General features: G+C 38.6%; 1 protein-coding gene across 1 annotated transcript in view; it reads right to left on the reverse strand.

The window, feature by feature from the left end:
• The window catches only part of LOC129626159 (ankyrin repeat domain-containing protein 62-like), a 68,970-nt gene that overhangs the window by 45,179 nt on the left and 6,842 nt on the right, over positions 1-16,949 (reverse strand). The window contains exons 4-10 of the mRNA XM_055545366.1: positions 16,352-16,458; positions 14,432-14,569; positions 11,261-11,328; positions 8,476-8,509; positions 7,247-7,316; positions 4,104-4,164; positions 3,815-4,011 (exon numbers count right to left, since the gene is read on the reverse strand). Coding sequence (XP_055401341.1) covers positions 3,815-4,011; positions 4,104-4,164; positions 7,247-7,316; positions 8,476-8,509; positions 11,261-11,328; positions 14,432-14,569; positions 16,352-16,458 — 675 coding nt within the window. The remainder of the gene's footprint in view (positions 1-3,814; positions 4,012-4,103; positions 4,165-7,246; positions 7,317-8,475; positions 8,510-11,260; positions 11,329-14,431; positions 14,570-16,351; positions 16,459-16,949) is intronic.

A 16,949-nucleotide genomic window follows, 5' to 3' on the forward strand; every position in this document is an offset into this window, starting at 1 on the left:
ATTATCTCAATAGATGCAGAGAAAGCCTTTGGCAAAATTCAACATCCATTTATGATAAAAACTTTCCAGAAAGCAGGAACAGAAGGAACGTACCTCAACATAATAAAAGCTATATATGACAAACTCACCGCAAACATTATCCTCAGTGGTGAAAAATTGAAAGCATTTCCCCTAAAGTCAGGAACAAGACAAGGGTGCCCACTCTCACCACTACTATTCAACATAGTTTTGGAAGTTTTGGCCACAGTAATAAGAGCAGAAAAAGAAGTAAAAGGAATCCAGATTGGAAAAGAAGTAAAACTCTCACTGTTTGCAGATGACATGATCCTCTACATAGAAAACCATAAAGACTTCACCAGAAAATTACTAGAGCTAATCAATGAATACAGTAAAGTTGCAGGACATAAAATCAACACACAGAAATCCCTTGCATTCCTATACACGAACAATGAGAAAACAGAAAGAGAAATTAAGGAAACAATTCCATTCACCATTGCAACAAAAAGAATAAAATACTTGGAATATACCTACCTAAAGAAACAAAAGATCTATATATAGAAAACTATAAAACACTGTTGAAAGAAATCAAAGAGGACACAAATAGATGGAGAAATATACCATGTTCATGGATTGGAAGAATCAATATAGTGAAAATGAGTATACTACCCAAAGCAATCTATAGATTCAATGCAATCCCTATCAAGCTACCAACGGTATTCTTCACAGAGCTAGAACAAATAATTTCACAATTTGTATGGAAATACAAAAAACCTCTAATAGCCAAAGCAATCTTGTGAAAGAATGGAACTGGAGGAATCAACCTGCTTGACGTCAGGCTATACTACAAAGCTACAGTCATCAAGACAGTATGGTACTGGCACAAAGACAGAAATATAGATCAATGGAACAAAATAGAAAGCCCAGAGATAAATCCATGCACCTATGGACACCTTATTGATGACAAAGGAGGCAAGAATATACAATGGACAAAAGACAGTCTCTTTAACAAGTGGTGCTGGGAAAACTAGTCAACCACTTGTAAAAGAATGAAACTAGAACACTTTCTAATACCATACACAAAAATAAACTCAAAATGGATTAAAGATCTCAACGTAAGACCAGAAACTATAAAATTCCTAGAGGAAAACATAGGCAAAACACTCTCCAACATAAATCACAGCAGGGTCTTCTATGACCCACCTCCCAGAGTAATGGAAATAAAAGCAAAAATAAACAAATGGGACCTAATTAAACTTAAAGGCTTTTGCACAATGAAGGAAACTATAAGCAAGGTCAAAAACAGCCTTCAGAATGGGAGAAAATAATAGCAAATGAAGCAACTGACAAAGAATTAATCTCAAAAATATACAACCAGCTCCTGGCACCTCATTCCAGAAAAATAAACGACTCAATCAAAAAATGGGCCAAAGAACTAAACAGACATTTCTCCAAAGAAGACATACAGATGGCTAACAAACACATGAAAAGATGTTCAACGTTACTCATTATCAGAAAAATGCAAATCAAAACCACAATGAGGTACCATCTCACGCTAGTCAGAATGGCTGCTATCCAAAAGTCTGCAAACAATAAATGCTGGAGAGAGTGTGGAGAAAAGGGAACCCTCTTACATTGTTGGTGGGAATGCAAACTAGTACAGCCACTATGGAGAATTCCTTACAGTGTGGAGATTCCTTAAAAATTGGAAATAGAACTGCCATACGACCCAGCAATCCCACTGCTGGGCATACACACCGAGGAAACCAGAAGGGAAAGAGACATGTGTACCCCAATGTTCACCACAGCACTGTTTATAATAGCCAGGACATGGAAGCAACCTGGATGTCCATCAGCAGACGAATGGATAAGAAAGCTGTGGTACATATACACAATGGAATATTACACAGCCATTAAAAAGAATACATTGAAATCAGTTCTAATGAGGTGGATGAAACTGGAGCCTATTATACAGAGTGAAGTAAGCCAGAAAGAAAAACACCAATACAGTATACTAACACATATATATGGAATTTAGAAAGATGGTAACGATAACCCTATATGTGAGATAGCAAAAGAGATACAGATGTAAAGAACAGTCTTTTGGACTCTATGGGAGAAGGCAAGGGTGGGATGACTTGAGAGAATAGCATTGAAACATGTATATTATCATATGTGAAACAGATCGCCAGTCAAGGTTCAATGCATGAGACAGGGTGCTCAGGGCTGGTGCACTGGGATGACCCAGAGGGGATGGGATGAGGAGGAACGTGGGAGGGGAGTTCAGGATGGGGAGCGTATGTACATCCATGGCTGATTCATGTCAGTGTATGGCAAAACCACTACAATACTGTAAAGTAATTAGCCTCCAATTAAAATAAGAAGTAAATAAATTTAAAAAACGTGGAATGTACATGTTGCTAGAGATATTTTTAAAAGAAAAAATATCTTCCACAGATAATTTTATAAACTCTGGTGGTAATTTTTCTTTCCTTATGATTTTATAATAACAAGTAGTCTATATAAGAAAAAAGCATAAATCGTGATTTCATTCATTTAATGTATGTAATTACCCATTATTTGCTGACATTCAGAAAAAAGAAATTAGAATCTCTACAGAGGAAAAAATATACTTCTGCATTTCTTCTTTCAGAGTGTTGCAGCTGAAAATTTTCTCATTTAATGAAGAGAGATTAAGAATCTCATTTATAAAATTATGAATTATAATTTTAGTAAAAAGAATAGATAAAATGCTTATGCATTTCCTCTTTATTTTCAGAAAGATCTAAACCACCCACCAAGGTTATAGCAAACAGTAAGATAAATTAGATAAGTACATTAAGTATTTATCATTGGACACGACTGAGCGACTGAACTGAACTGAAGTTAGAAACCACAAGAAACAGAAGGGCCAAAAATTCTTAATTCATAATACGTCTCTGAAGGCCTAAAACAGGGCTCATCTTGAATTGTCTCAAAATGAAAGTTTTGCTAGGTTAAATAGAAGACATAGCTTCATTAATTTCAAAGTGAGAATTTTTTTGAAAAGAGAAATCACTTCAAATTTAAATGAACTTCCAGAGGGAACTGTATTCAAAAAATATATATATACATACAAGTGTAAACAAATCACATTGCTGTACACCTGAAACTTACACAGTATTTTAAACTGACTACACTTCAACAAAAAAACAAGATCACCAACCTTGAAAACAACCACCAAAAAAAATAAGGGACACATTTTAGTTCTTCATAAAAATCAGCTATATGTCATTCAAAAGAGTATGAGCATTGTTTTTTTTACGACCTCACTTTCTCTTCTTAAGTTGAATTTGAAATAATTTCTCGCATATTTATAATATAGAATTCCTGGTCTGACTGACCCCCACTATTTCTGTTGTGTTTGTATAATACCTGTCTTATTTTCACTCTCATTCCATCTTATATTCATCTTGTCCTTCTTAAAGGAATTCTTCCCCTTCATCCTCCTCCTCATCTTCATATTCGTCTAGCTTTTTTTCCTCAGTTCAGTTCAGTTCAGTCGCTCAGTCGTGTCCGACTCTTTGCGACCCCATGAATTGCAGCACACCAGGCCTCCCTGTCCATCACCAACTCCCAGAGTTCACTCCTCAGTGCTTTGTAATTCTTTTCTTTCATAATGGCATGCACATGTATGGCTTTTATTATCACACCATTTTGTATTGTGACTTTGAGGGTTTCTATTTCTGTGGTGGGATCCTTTTTGTCATCATAAGGATCAGGGGAATGGTATGTGAACAAATACAGGGAAAGAAGAGTTACAAACAGAACAACTTACCTTTATACGACCAAGGCCTGCTACAGACTTGAGAAGTTTTGGAACAGGCTCAGGCAATGGGAAGGCAGGATGACAGATGCCCTCAAACCAGGGTGATGGTTTGGGAAATGTTTCAACCACATCTTCAACATTACTACCAGAATTATTGTCCTGAGAAAAAGCTATACTCTCTGGTCTCAAAATGCCACATTTTGCTTCTAGTACAGTGAAAACAGGAGAGAGTACATGAGAACATGTGTCATTTCAAATCAAGGAATAACACCTGGAGGACAGTCTTCAAATAACTTACTGTTTCTCTTGGATTGCTGAGAAGCCTTCATTAGCTTCATTAACTTTGGTTTCAGGACATGCTGGGGAAGAAAATAAGAGCTTGAAGGATATAACAAGTATCAACCTGAATAAAAGAATTATAACATCCCCCATTCCTCTATGATCTAACACAAAGAGCACAGGCTCTGGAGTCATTCAGATGTGGATTCAAATCACAGTTCTGTCACTGACTGACCTGCTCATGGGGAAAGGATTATGACAGATGACATCAGAAGCACCAGATGCTCCTCTCCTTACCCCTAATTGACTGCTATACAAATACTAGGACACCCACTAGATTACTTTCTCTACCAAAATGTTCTAGAGTAATAATTTATCCCCGGTAGTTTAGAGCACTATTGAAAAACTAAGACATTTAAATTAATTGCTATATTTTGAAATTTGCTTCCATGATTAATATATACATGGATTATCACTTGTGAAGGGAAATATGAAAGTTTAGGTTTTAACAGAACCTCATTTAGATGGGCTAGAACTGCAGATAGGATAAGCTACTTCTATTCTGTTTGTCAAACAGCTAGAGATAAATGAAACAGGGAAAAAATTCAGCTGCTTCTATGAAACAGGGAAAAAACAAGGTTAAACCCATAGGGCAATGATCATGAATGAAAGCCACACTCTAAATAGAAAGCCATAAGCAAACATGTTCACAATAGAGGCAGAGAGAGATGGACTGCAAGAACAGACATTGAAGAAATGTGTTCTGCAAGGAAAAATTAGGTTAACAGTAAATATTTTTTTTAAAAAATTAAAAAAAGGTAGAGGAGGAAGAAGAAAGGAAAAAGAGACATTTCTAGTCAAGAACAAACTTTACGGAAAAAAAAAAAAAAACAAGTATAATAAGGTATGTGGAGAAACACATATATTTAGAATTTATATACAATAGATCAGTATTCTTAAAGATATACTATGAGCAAAGCCTCTGTTTCATATGATTTTATTAATATATCTTTATGCATCTACACTGTTCTTCAAATTTTATGAAAATATCAACATCAGTTCAGCTCAGTTCAGTTGCTCAGTTGTGTGTGACTCTTTGTGATCCCATGGACTGCAGCACACTAGGCTTCCCTGTTCATCACCAACTCCCAGAGGTTTTACAGACTCCTGTCCATTGAGTCAGTGATGCCATCCAACCATCTCATCCTCTGTCGTCCCCTTCTCCTCCCGCCTTCAAACTTTCCCAGAATCGGTATTTTCCAATGAATCGGCTCTTCACATCAGATGACCAAACTATTGGAGTTTCAGCTTCAGCATCAGTCCTTTCAATGAACATTCAGGACTTATTTCCTTTAGAATGGACTGATTGGATCTCCTTGCAGTCCAAGGGACCCTGAAGAGTCTTCTCCAACACCACAGTTCAAAAGCATCAATTCTTCAGCTCTCATCCTGCTTTATAGTGCAACTCTCACATCCATACATGACTACTAGAAAAACCATAGCTTAGACTAGACACTACTTTGCTAGGAAAGTAATGTCCCTGCTTTTCAATCTGCTGTCTAGGTTGGTCATAGCTTTTCATCCAAGGAGCAAGTGTCTTTTAATTTCATGGCTGCAGTCACCATCTGCAGTGATTTTGAAGCCCCAAAAAAGAAGTCTGTCACTGTTTCCATTGTTTCCCCATCTATTTGCCATGAAGTGATGGGACCAGATGCCATGATCTTAATTTTCTGAATGTTGAGTTGTAAGTCAACTTTTTCACTCTCCTCTTTCACTTTCATCAAGAGGCTCTTTAGTTCTTCAATTTCTGCCATCATGGTGGTGTCATCTGCATATCTGAGGTTATTGATATTTCTTCTAGCTATCTTAATTCCAGCTTGTGCTTCATCCAGCCTGGCATTTTGCATGATGTATTCTGCATATAAGTTGAATAAGCAGGGTGACAATTTACATCCTTGATGTACTCCTTTCCTGATTTGGAACCAGTCTATTGTTCCATATCCAGTTCTAACTGTTGCTTCTTGTCCTGTATACAGATTTCTCCGGAGGCAGGTCAGATGGTCTGGTATTCCCATCTCTTGAAGAATTTTCTACACTTTATTGTGATCCACAGAGTCAAATGGTTTAGCATGGTCAATAAAACAGAAGTAGATGCATTTCTGGAACTCACTTGCTTTTTTTATGATCCAGAGGATGTTGACAATTTGATCTTTGGTTCCTCTGCCTTTTCTAAATCCAGCTTGAACATCTGAAGTTCATGGTTCATGTACTCTTGAAGCCAGGCTTGGAAAATTTTGAGCATTACTTTGCTAGCATGTGAGATGTGTGCCATTATGTGGTAGTTTGAACATTCTTTGGCACTGCCTTTCTTTGGGATTGGAAGGAAAACTGACCTCTTCCAGTCCTGTGGCCACTGATGAGTTTTCCAGATTTGCTGGCCTATTGAGTGCAGCACTTTCACAGCATCATCTTTGAGGATTTGAAATAGCTCAACTGCAATTCCATCACCTCCACTAGCTTTGTTCATAGTGATGCTTCTTAAGGCCTACTTGACTTCGCGTTCCAGGATGTTTGGCTCTAGGTGAGTGATCACACCATCCTGGTTATCTGGGTCATAAAGATCTTTTTTGTAGAGTTCTGTGTATTCTTGCCACCTCATCTTAATATCTTCTGCTTCTCTTAGATCCATACCATTTCGTCCTTTATGGTGTCCATCTTTGCATGAAATGTTCCCTTGGTACCTCTAATTTTCTTAAAGAGATCTCTAGCCTTTCCCATTCTATTGTTTCCTCTGTTTCTTTGCCTTCATCACTGAGAAAGGCTTTCTTATCTCTCCTTGCTATTCTTTGGAACTCTGCATTTAAATAGGTATATCTTTCCATTTCTCCTTTGCCTTTTGCTTCTCTTCTTTCCTCAGCTATTTGGAAGGCCTCCTCAGACAACCATTTTGCCTTTTTGCTTTTCTTTTTCTTGGGGATGGTCTTGATCACTGCCTCTTGTACAATGTCACGAATCTCCATCCATAGTTCTTCAGGCACTCTGTTTATCAGATCTAATCCCTTGAATCTGTTTGTCACTTCCACTGTCTAATCATAAGACATCTAATACTACATGAAACTAATTTCAGAGCAGGAAAACTAATTTCACAACAGAACACTTTACCTTAGTTTTAAAACCTAAGACTTCATCGTTTGATGTATGCCCTAAATCAACGCCAGGTTTGTTGGGAAACCTTTAAAGCAAAAACATACAATAAAAATGAGTGAGCTCATGTCCTTGAATAAAAGGAAAAAAAAACAAGTGAAAGTTTGTCTATATATTAAATGAACTTTCTTGACATGAATAAAATTTGGCCTGTTTTAAAACAGCTTTAATCTTTTTAAAGATTTCTTAATGTGGACCACTTTTAAAGTCTTTACTGAATTAGTTCCAATAGTGCTTCTATTTTATGTTTTGGCTGTCTGACCCCGGGTCATGTGAGATCTTAGCTTCTCTGACCGAGTATCGAACCCACACTGCCTACATTGGAAGATGTCTTACTAAACATCTTAACCGTTGCACCCCCAGGGAAGTCTCCAAAAAAGTTTTTCATTACTTATTTCTGCATCTATCTCTCATGGACATTAACCATATTAACAATCTGTTAACCAATGAAATATCTAGTTAACACTCATTCTTAGTTTCCGTAACAGAGAGTGACAGCCAATATATCGGCAGAGCCTAAAAATAATTTGTTTTCACCAAAAGTTCTAATAGCTGAACTGAAAATCCCATTGATGGACTGAAATAATTCTTGTTTGCCCAAACTGGAATAAACCTGATGACTTAAAGCAAAGAGGAAGAATAGGCTTTTCCTTCTTCATTGTCTGTTCAAGGTTCAGAGACGAATCTGAGTCCGTCTAAAATGGGAGTCCTGGTTCGTCAGCAGGGATACCACTTACTGAGATGGCACCACTTCTCTCCTTTACTCTAAGAGGGAGTACAGGGAGTTTCCTCACAATGTCGAAACTTAAAATGTACACAAGTCAAAGAACTAATTTATATCTTTAACTTATATGCTACATGGGTACTTCTCAGTCTCTGCTGAGGGCCATGGGAGTGGATGTGGGAGCCAGGAAGGCCAATTGTCAAATCACAGGTCAACTCATTTTAACCAGGGTCGATTCATTAACCAGGATCAATTCATAAACCCTCTGAAACCACAGTTGCCTAATTAAGTAAAAGTAGGACACGGCTACTTTATAAAGCTGCTGTGATGACCCTATGAGGTCACAGATGTTAAGCACGTAATGCAGTGTCTAACCCAGGGTAGAACACTCAACAACCATTAATTTCTCTTCTCCATGTTGCCTTAGTTAAACATATAATTTAAAACATCCATAAAATCCTACCTCCTTGAAGAGTGCTCTTCAGAACTCTCATCCACTATTAAAGAAAAAAGCAAGATACATTTTAAATCAATGGAAGAAAAATACAGCATATTAAAACCTCAACACTGAGGCTTTGTTTAAAAGTATTCCTTTCAAACCACACCTGGAGGCCACACTAGAGGAAGGGGACAGTGGTTGTACTATACTCGTAGGCCACTAATGCCTAAGAACCACTCCTCCCCTTTATAGTCATCAAATGCAAAACAAAATAACAAAGAAAAGAACTGCTGTTTACAATGACCATAATCCTAACCAAACTCCAGGAGACTGACAGAAAATGATACTATACCATTAATACAATCAGTACTATAAGCTGACAATAGCACGCTTAAACAGCACAGTGTTTCTGGATTTCTATTGCCTGGAGCCCTGAACAGAGACTATAGGTGTCTTGCTGGGACATGACAACTTCTCTGGCTCTTCAGTTCACAGTGAAAACGCCCTATCACAAGGAAGCTTGGTCAAAGGCACTGAACCTCAGAGCGTGGTAAAACATCGGAAACAAAACTCTTCTCTTCCTGACCCTCTTTCCAAAGGCAAGAGAAGTATGAAAGATGTAGTGATTCCAGGCTTAGAAAGGATAATCTCTTGAAAGGTAGGTGGGGGAGGCCAACGGGTAAAGGGGCTCAACTCAGTGGTGAGAATGGGGACTAGACTTGTAGTGGTGAGCATGAACATAGGGTACATAGAAGCTGAACTTTTAAAAAAAGTTCTATATGTATATATATATATATAGATAGATAGATAGATAGAACTTTTTAAACATGTTAGTGTGTGTGTGTGTGTATATATACATATATGCACAGAAGCTGAACTTTTAAAAAAAGTTCCATATATATATATATATATATATATATATATATATAACTTTTTAAAAAAGTTCAGCTTCTGTGTGTGTGTGTGTGTGTGTGTGTGTGTGTATATATATACATATATATATATATATATACTAACATGTTTAAAAAGAATCTCTTGAGACTATCTCCTTCCATTAGCACTATCTTGCTAGTCCAGATACTAGCAAGAGTATCTGGACCACACAGAGCAGGATGGTCCAAAGAGTGCTGTGTACTAGTGAGGGATATCATTATATCAATCCTTCCCATTATAAGGCAAATGTTTATAGAAATCATGCTTTTTCAGCTTGGAAGGCATACATCATCACATCCTAAGCTGATGAACAAGGGGAGGGAGGGAAGGATGGAGGGAGCCACAGACTCTGGTGCTGCTGGACAACATTTCCCAGGGGTCGTCATGATCTGATGCTGGAGGGATAACTCACATGCAGTGACTCCATGGGGAGAGGAGCACTGCAAGCTTGAGCAAGGGGAGCAGGGGCAGTGATTTTTAAATGTTTTCACCCTGTGACATCACAACAATGCTTAGTACATAAAAGACACTTGAAATTTATCTGTTTAGTGAACAAATGAACAAATAAATAAGCATGTTTTCTTTGAAAATTTTCTTTAGAAAAATACAGAAATTAACCAGAGAAAACTCTATTCTGAGCGTATTGAAGACCAAGACACTGTCATCTCTGTATCTCCTCTGACTAGTGTAATAAACCAACCTACTGTTCTTTGATAGATATTTTTGTTGTTCAGTCACCAAATTGTGTCTGACTCTTGTGACCCCATGGACTACAGCTCACCAGGCCCTTCTGTCCATGGGATTTCCCAAGCAAGAGTACTGGAGTGGGTTGCCATTTTCTTCTCCAGGGGATCTTCCCGACACAGGGATCAAGCCATATCTCCTGCATTGGCGGGTGGATTCTCTACTACTGAGCCACCTGGGAAGACCCTTTGATTAGATAGAGGTCTACTCAGTTAAACTTATCCTTGGATACCCTGTACAATGTGCTAGATGCCACATCCAGTGGACCCAATGCTGTTTTTGTTAATGCCAAGTATTTTTGTGCTTTTATTAGAACCTGCAGACTCCCAAGTTGTTCTATTTGAATATCTATTATGATAATCTTTTAACTGATGGCAAGAGAACATCTTGTTCTTACAAAACTATACTCTCATGACAATTGTCCAACACACAAAAGAAAATATCTGATCCTAATGAAGTCAACCTATCTCACTCTCTGGATCTGAAGGAATGAAGTTGGTAATCTAGACCTGCTTGGTACAATAGGCAAAATAACTGGTTCTCAACCAGGCATTGCTTTGCCTTCTGTACAATAGGTAGGTGTCTTTCAGAAATAATCTCTCATTACTATGCTGCACACTGGCTCTGCTTTGCAGTTATTGTTTATCATTTCTTATCCTATCAGGAAGGGATTATTCAAGTTCCCAGGTTTAATGATGGTAACTATTTTAGTGAGACTAATCACTACACAGTGACTACTAAGTATTCATTCACTAAATGCAAACCATTTCTAAAAATGAAAGTTCACTTTCATAAGATGTCCAATCTGCTGTACTGTGACTATAGATGAAATATACATCATACTCACTTAAAAACTTTTTTTCTGATTTACACAAAGATCTAATATAGGACTTTAGGGGCCATATTAAAGAGATGGATTTCTTTTCAGACAATACTGTCTTTGATGTTAAATCACCTACAATTAACTTCTTAAAGAATTCTGAATACTAGAGTATAAAGAAATTAATTAAAAAATAAAATACACATGCAATTTACACTAATTTTTTCATACTTCTTTCATTATTGAAACGTCCTCATTCCTACTTTATCTATGGTAGAATCACCGAGAGTAATTCAGCATCAGATGACATACCTGGGTTGCTATTTTCAGGAGAAGTTTTAGATCTCTTTTCTTTATATTCAGAAATCAGTTGGTGAAAGCTATGTATTAAAAATGCAATAAATAATATTTTAACGCTGATACAAAAAACAACTACCAAATTCTTAGATCATTTCAGACAATGTCAGAGATAATATCAAAATTTCAATTGTCGCATACATTTCAAGTTTCTAAGTTCTATAAACTTTTATTTAACATGTAGTAAAGGAGAAAGTAAAGGTATATTTTCACCCTGCTTATTTAACTTATATGCAGAGTACATTATGAGGAACACTGGGCTGGATGAAGCACAAGCTGGAATCAAGATTGCCAGGACAAATATCAATAACCTCAGATATGCAGATGACACCACCCTTATGGCAAAAAGTGAAGAAGAATTAAAAAGCCTCTTGACGAAAGTGAAAGAAGAGAGTGAAAAAGTTGGCTTAAAGCTCAACATTCAGAAAACTAAGACCACGGCATCCGGTCCCATCACTTCATGGCAAATAGATGGGGAAACAGTGACTGACTTTGTTTTTTTGTGCTCCAAAATCACTGCAGATGGTGATTGCAGCCAAGAAATTAAAAGACGCTTACTCTTTGGAAAGAAAGTTAGAGCAACTTAGCATATTAAAAAGCAGAGACATTACTTTCTCAACATAGGTCCATCTAGTCAAGGTTATGGTTTTTCCAGTAGTCATGTATGGATGTGAGTTGGACTACAAAGAAAGCTGAGCGCCAAACAATTGATGCTTCTCAACTGCGGTCTTGGAAAAGACTCTTGAGAGTCCTTTGGACTGCAAGGAGATCCAACCAGTCCATCCTAAAGGAAATCAGTACTGGGTGTTCATTGGAAGGACTGATTTGAAGCTGAAACTCCAATATTTTGGCCACCTGATGCTAAGAGCAGACTCATTTGAAAAGACCCTGATGCTGGAAAAGATTGAAGGCAGGAGGAGAAGGGGACAACAGAGGATGATGAGATGGTTGGATGGCATCACCGACTCAACGGACATGATTTTGGGTAAACTCGGAGTTGGTGACAGACAGGGAGGCCTGGCGTGCTGTGGTTCATGGGTCCCAAAGAGTTGAACACGACTGAGCAACTGAACTGAACTGAAAGGAGAAAGAAAAGGAAGACGAAGTAGTCATGAACTCAGGGCAGTACAGCTCCAATAATTAACTAGATTTAGCTTGCCATAGGAAAAATCTCTCGAGGTTGCAAATCCTAGCTCTATAACCAACTGTTCTTTGTTCCTGGAGGAGTTGTTTCTCTTCAGTTCAAAGTCTTCCTCTACACAACTGGGATATTACTACCTTATTTCACAAGAGGATTAACAGGATGTAATGAGATAATATACCCCCAAAATGCTTGCAGAAACAAAGAGTGGAATAATTTCATCTTCAACTTTATTGCTGTAACTACTTTGGAATTCCAAGTAAATCCCAATGTGTGTTTTTTCATACGTTTAACATTCAAGTGTTGCATGAAACTGTTATTAATTCTGGTGATTAGCTGTTTTTTGTGGTTTATAATTCAGGGAACCTCAGCTTTTCTATAATGTGTACCTGAATTTATTTATAACATATGAATTCACTACATTAGAGAACATGATTCCCCCATTATTGCAGCTAATTACACCAAGAGCAGAAAACTAATCACAATCAAGACCTGGCCTGGACCACTACTCTTCCTTCTCTACCTACTCAAACTCTGAACCAGCAGATGTTTCTGACAATGATGTTTAATCTCCATGTTTCTCTCCAATTCACTTGGAGGACATATCCCTACTCTTACAGTGGGTACTGGCAAGTTCTAGACAGGGCTTACCTCTCTGAATTTCAACTATCTTACTTGAGATTTAGGGATTTCTGCTGAATGGGTTCCTTATGGGGCAGATTCTGAAAACATTTAAGGTGGAGGCAGACAGAAATCTGTTGGAAGATTTTCATTGTTACAGGAAACAGATCCCATGAAGGGCCAAGCATAATTAGGGAATCTCAGGCAAGCTGGCACCCACTACTCTGAGAAGGATGACAGGGAACCTGTGACCTAAGAAAAGGTGCCCCCACAGGACAGAAAGCCACCTTGAGGTTCAAGTCTAGATACAAAGGAGAAAGGGAAGTCTGCTCAATCCCTGCAGGAGCACTTGACCCTCTCTGACAGCCTAAAATGGTCCCCACTGACATCTGCTAGCAGAAAAGATAAATAAGAGCCTCAAGGGTACCTCATCGTGAAGATCTAAGCTTCCATGTGGGCTCCACATAAGGTCTCTGAGTGAGGGGGGAAGCTAGGAGGCCCAGCTGCCGAACTGGGTGCTGGAGCTTTGTTTGCAGCAGTGACTGAGCGACAAGCATACATATGAGAACAAAGGAGCTCTCACTCTGAAGTCCACGTGTGCATTACCTTAAAGGCTGGGGAGCCTGGACCCCGAGGGGTGGCCTGGGAGCAAAGGTCAATCGTGAGCCCACTGCGGGATGAGTTTTTATTTTTTTCCTTTTAAAATGATTTTATTAAAGGTCTTTATAGAGCCACATCCAGACTCCAGATCCAGCTGCCAAGCAGACCCTGTGAAGACCAGCTGTAGCAGCGGTGCTGCAGCAGTGGAACCAATGCAAGCGACAGAATGGTGAGAAGGAACTGTTTTCTCCCCTCCAAACTGTGGAAGAGGACTGTCTTCCACAATTTGGAGGGGAGAAAATAGAAAGAGACTTGTGGAAGAGGACTGTCTCGTTGATCTTAGGGAATCCTCCAGGTTCTTGGAAAATTCAAGCGGAATTGTACAGAGATGCAAGCCCTCAAGGGAAAACAGGATTTGCTGCTGAACTAAATATTTCAAGACCCAAAGAACTAGTTAGAAATATCACAACTGTGACACTGTTCATACGCCATATCGAGAGGTCACACTTGGAATGAAATAGCTAATGTCAAGCTTTCTAAGGATCAAGGTCTACATGTCCTGAGATAAAGCACCCTAAGCCCACAGCCAAGGGTAACTAACTGGCCTTTGCTTGGCTTTCAGCTCTTGAGGGGGAACATCTTACCACCATTCTCCAAACTGCCTGCACCAAACTGGAACTCTCACTGGTCACGTAGCAAGTTACAGTTAACATTATTTTTGGCTGCAGTTTAGTGAGAACTGGCATTTTAATGTGAACACTTACATATCAAAACCACTAATAACAGCATATTCTTCTGCAGTCCATCCAAAAACATCTTGAGAAACGATGTCAGCACCTTGCTGAAGAAGAAGTCTGACGACATCTGGTAATTCATACTTGACAGCAAGCATGAGGGCTGTTCTAAAACAACAGAGAGATGACTTCAGCCTCAGGAAGCTGAGTTGACTTACTTACACAGTTAATTTGATATGCTTTACCAAGTGAACGCCTTGCCCTTTCATGAAGAACTGACTATTTACAGGCTCAAGTGTTCATCAATGGCACCCCACTCCAGTACTCTTGCCTGCAAGATCCCATGGATGGAGGAGCCTGGTGGGCTGTAGTCCATGGGGTCACTAGGAGTCGGACACGACTGAGCGACTTCACTTTCACTTTTCCCTTTCATGCATTGGAGAAGGAAATGGCAACCCACTCCAGTGTTCTTGCCTGGAGAATCCCAGGGACAGGGGAGCCTGGTGGGCTGCTGTCTCTGGGGTCGCACAGAGTTGGACACGACTGAGGCAACTTAGCAGCACCAGCAGCAGCATCAGTGTTCATCTTTGCAAACTACCTCCAAGGCTAAAATGAAGGGACGGAAAAGAAGCCTCCTGTCCCACTGGGATGCCAGGTAGCAGCACTTACTATTTCAAAAGTCCCTAATGGGGACTTCCCTGCTAGGCCAGTGGGTAAGACTCCAGGCTCCCAATGCAGGGGGCCCAGGTCCATCCCTGGTCAGGGAACTTGATCCCATAGGCTGCAACTAAGAGTTCCCACAACTAGGACCCCATGCAGCCAAATAAACAAATGTTTTTTAAAAATAATAATAAAGTCCTTGATGGACAAGAAACGATGCTGAGGTCACTTATCTGATGCAGATGACTATTAAAGGGATAAATTCCCCATTTCCTCCTTAGTCTGATATATTCGGCTTCAAAGTCAGCTAGAGGTTGGGTTAAGGAAAGGCTACTTGGCAGGTTTAAATCAAAATATTGATAATAATGGGAATAAAAATAGTCATGGTGGCAGTTAATGATGTGGACAAACATGTGCTAGGCACTACAAATGAAATACTATATATAAAATCTTTCTTACACACAGGCACCTTTGAAAGATGCATTACTATTTGCCTTGTGTATCAGGAAACTTATTTGCTAATGATAAATAACCCTAATCGGTAGGAAACCTACGAATTGAACCTAGCCTGAATCTAAAGCCCATCATTTTCGTCTGTATCGTCCACCTCTGACTTGTCTTTGTTAAAGGAACTGTTAATCCAATCAAAGCTATCTTTCTTCCTTCTACCTGCATTAAAAATGAAAATATCAAAATGTACTAAAATGAGAAAGGATAAAACCTGATGAGCCCACAGGATCTGGTGACAGTGAGTAATAATCACCTTTTTGTGGCTGTTGTTATTTAGTCGCTATGTTGTATCTGACTCTTTTGCAACCTAATAACATCAGCATTCTTCAAACAAAGTAATTTAAAACAAAGAGTTATCCAAAAGACAAAATCAAGTCTTTTAGGTTTACTATGCATCTTATAAAAATAGATACATACAAAGTAGAGGTTAAAGAATTCTTTTAAAAGAATTAAGAAACTTGATACTGTCATGAGGTAAACAAAAAAGCAGAATCCATATTTCACAAAGCTAATAAAACTAATTTGAAATCCCTCAGCTATTACAAGATGAACCAACCAAACAAAAAGAGGTTGCATATGACATCAGTCAATATTATAAAGGAATATGAATCCTGCTATACATTCCTGCTATATATTGTTCATGATTCCCAGTCAGAATAATTGATTTTCTACCTAAGTGATGATGTGCTGATCACAAATGCATCCTCTTATTCACTTAATCTTGATATTACCATCCTAGAACAGCACTAAGGGTTTTAAAAAGAAAAAGAACAATGGTACCTTTTCATCTTATCAACCGCATGTATATTTGCTTTTTTCGTCACTAGAAACTCCACCATTACCCCACTCCTTTCACATATCGCAAGTAACAGTGGTGTCAGGTCATCCTGTAAAACAGGGAAAACCATTTCTAATGTACACAGTTAACCTATTTCTAAACCGAAATTAAAACCGTGCAATAGATTCTCTGAACTTAAAAATAAAAGTCAGAAAGTAAATGAAAGAGAGCCCCCGCCTCAACGCCCTGTGCACCTTCTTTCTCTAATCTGCTCCTCCTCTGGGCCTTCCCTGGTGGTCCAGTGGCTAAGTGTCAAGCTCCCAATGCAGGGGGTGCGGGTATCATTTAGCTACTGTATCAACTGCATATTTTAGGGACAATGCTGAGGCAGAAATATATAATACCATCTGTAGCATGCATAACCTATCCAAGGATGACCATGAGTAAACTCAAAGGTTTACAGACATTCCAGTGGGAATATTATTCTCTACATGAACATACAAAGAGAGAAACTTTTTTTTTTTTTTCCCCAAAAAATTAACTGTGGGAACCCTGTTTTACTGCTTTCTCAGAAATGTCTCCTGGAATTTAATCTTACTA

The sequence above is a fragment of the Bubalus kerabau genome, chromosome 13 (assembly GCF_029407905.1).
Source record: "Bubalus kerabau isolate K-KA32 ecotype Philippines breed swamp buffalo chromosome 13, PCC_UOA_SB_1v2, whole genome shotgun sequence".
NCBI classification, from domain to species: Eukaryota; Metazoa; Chordata; class Mammalia; order Artiodactyla; family Bovidae; genus Bubalus; species Bubalus kerabau.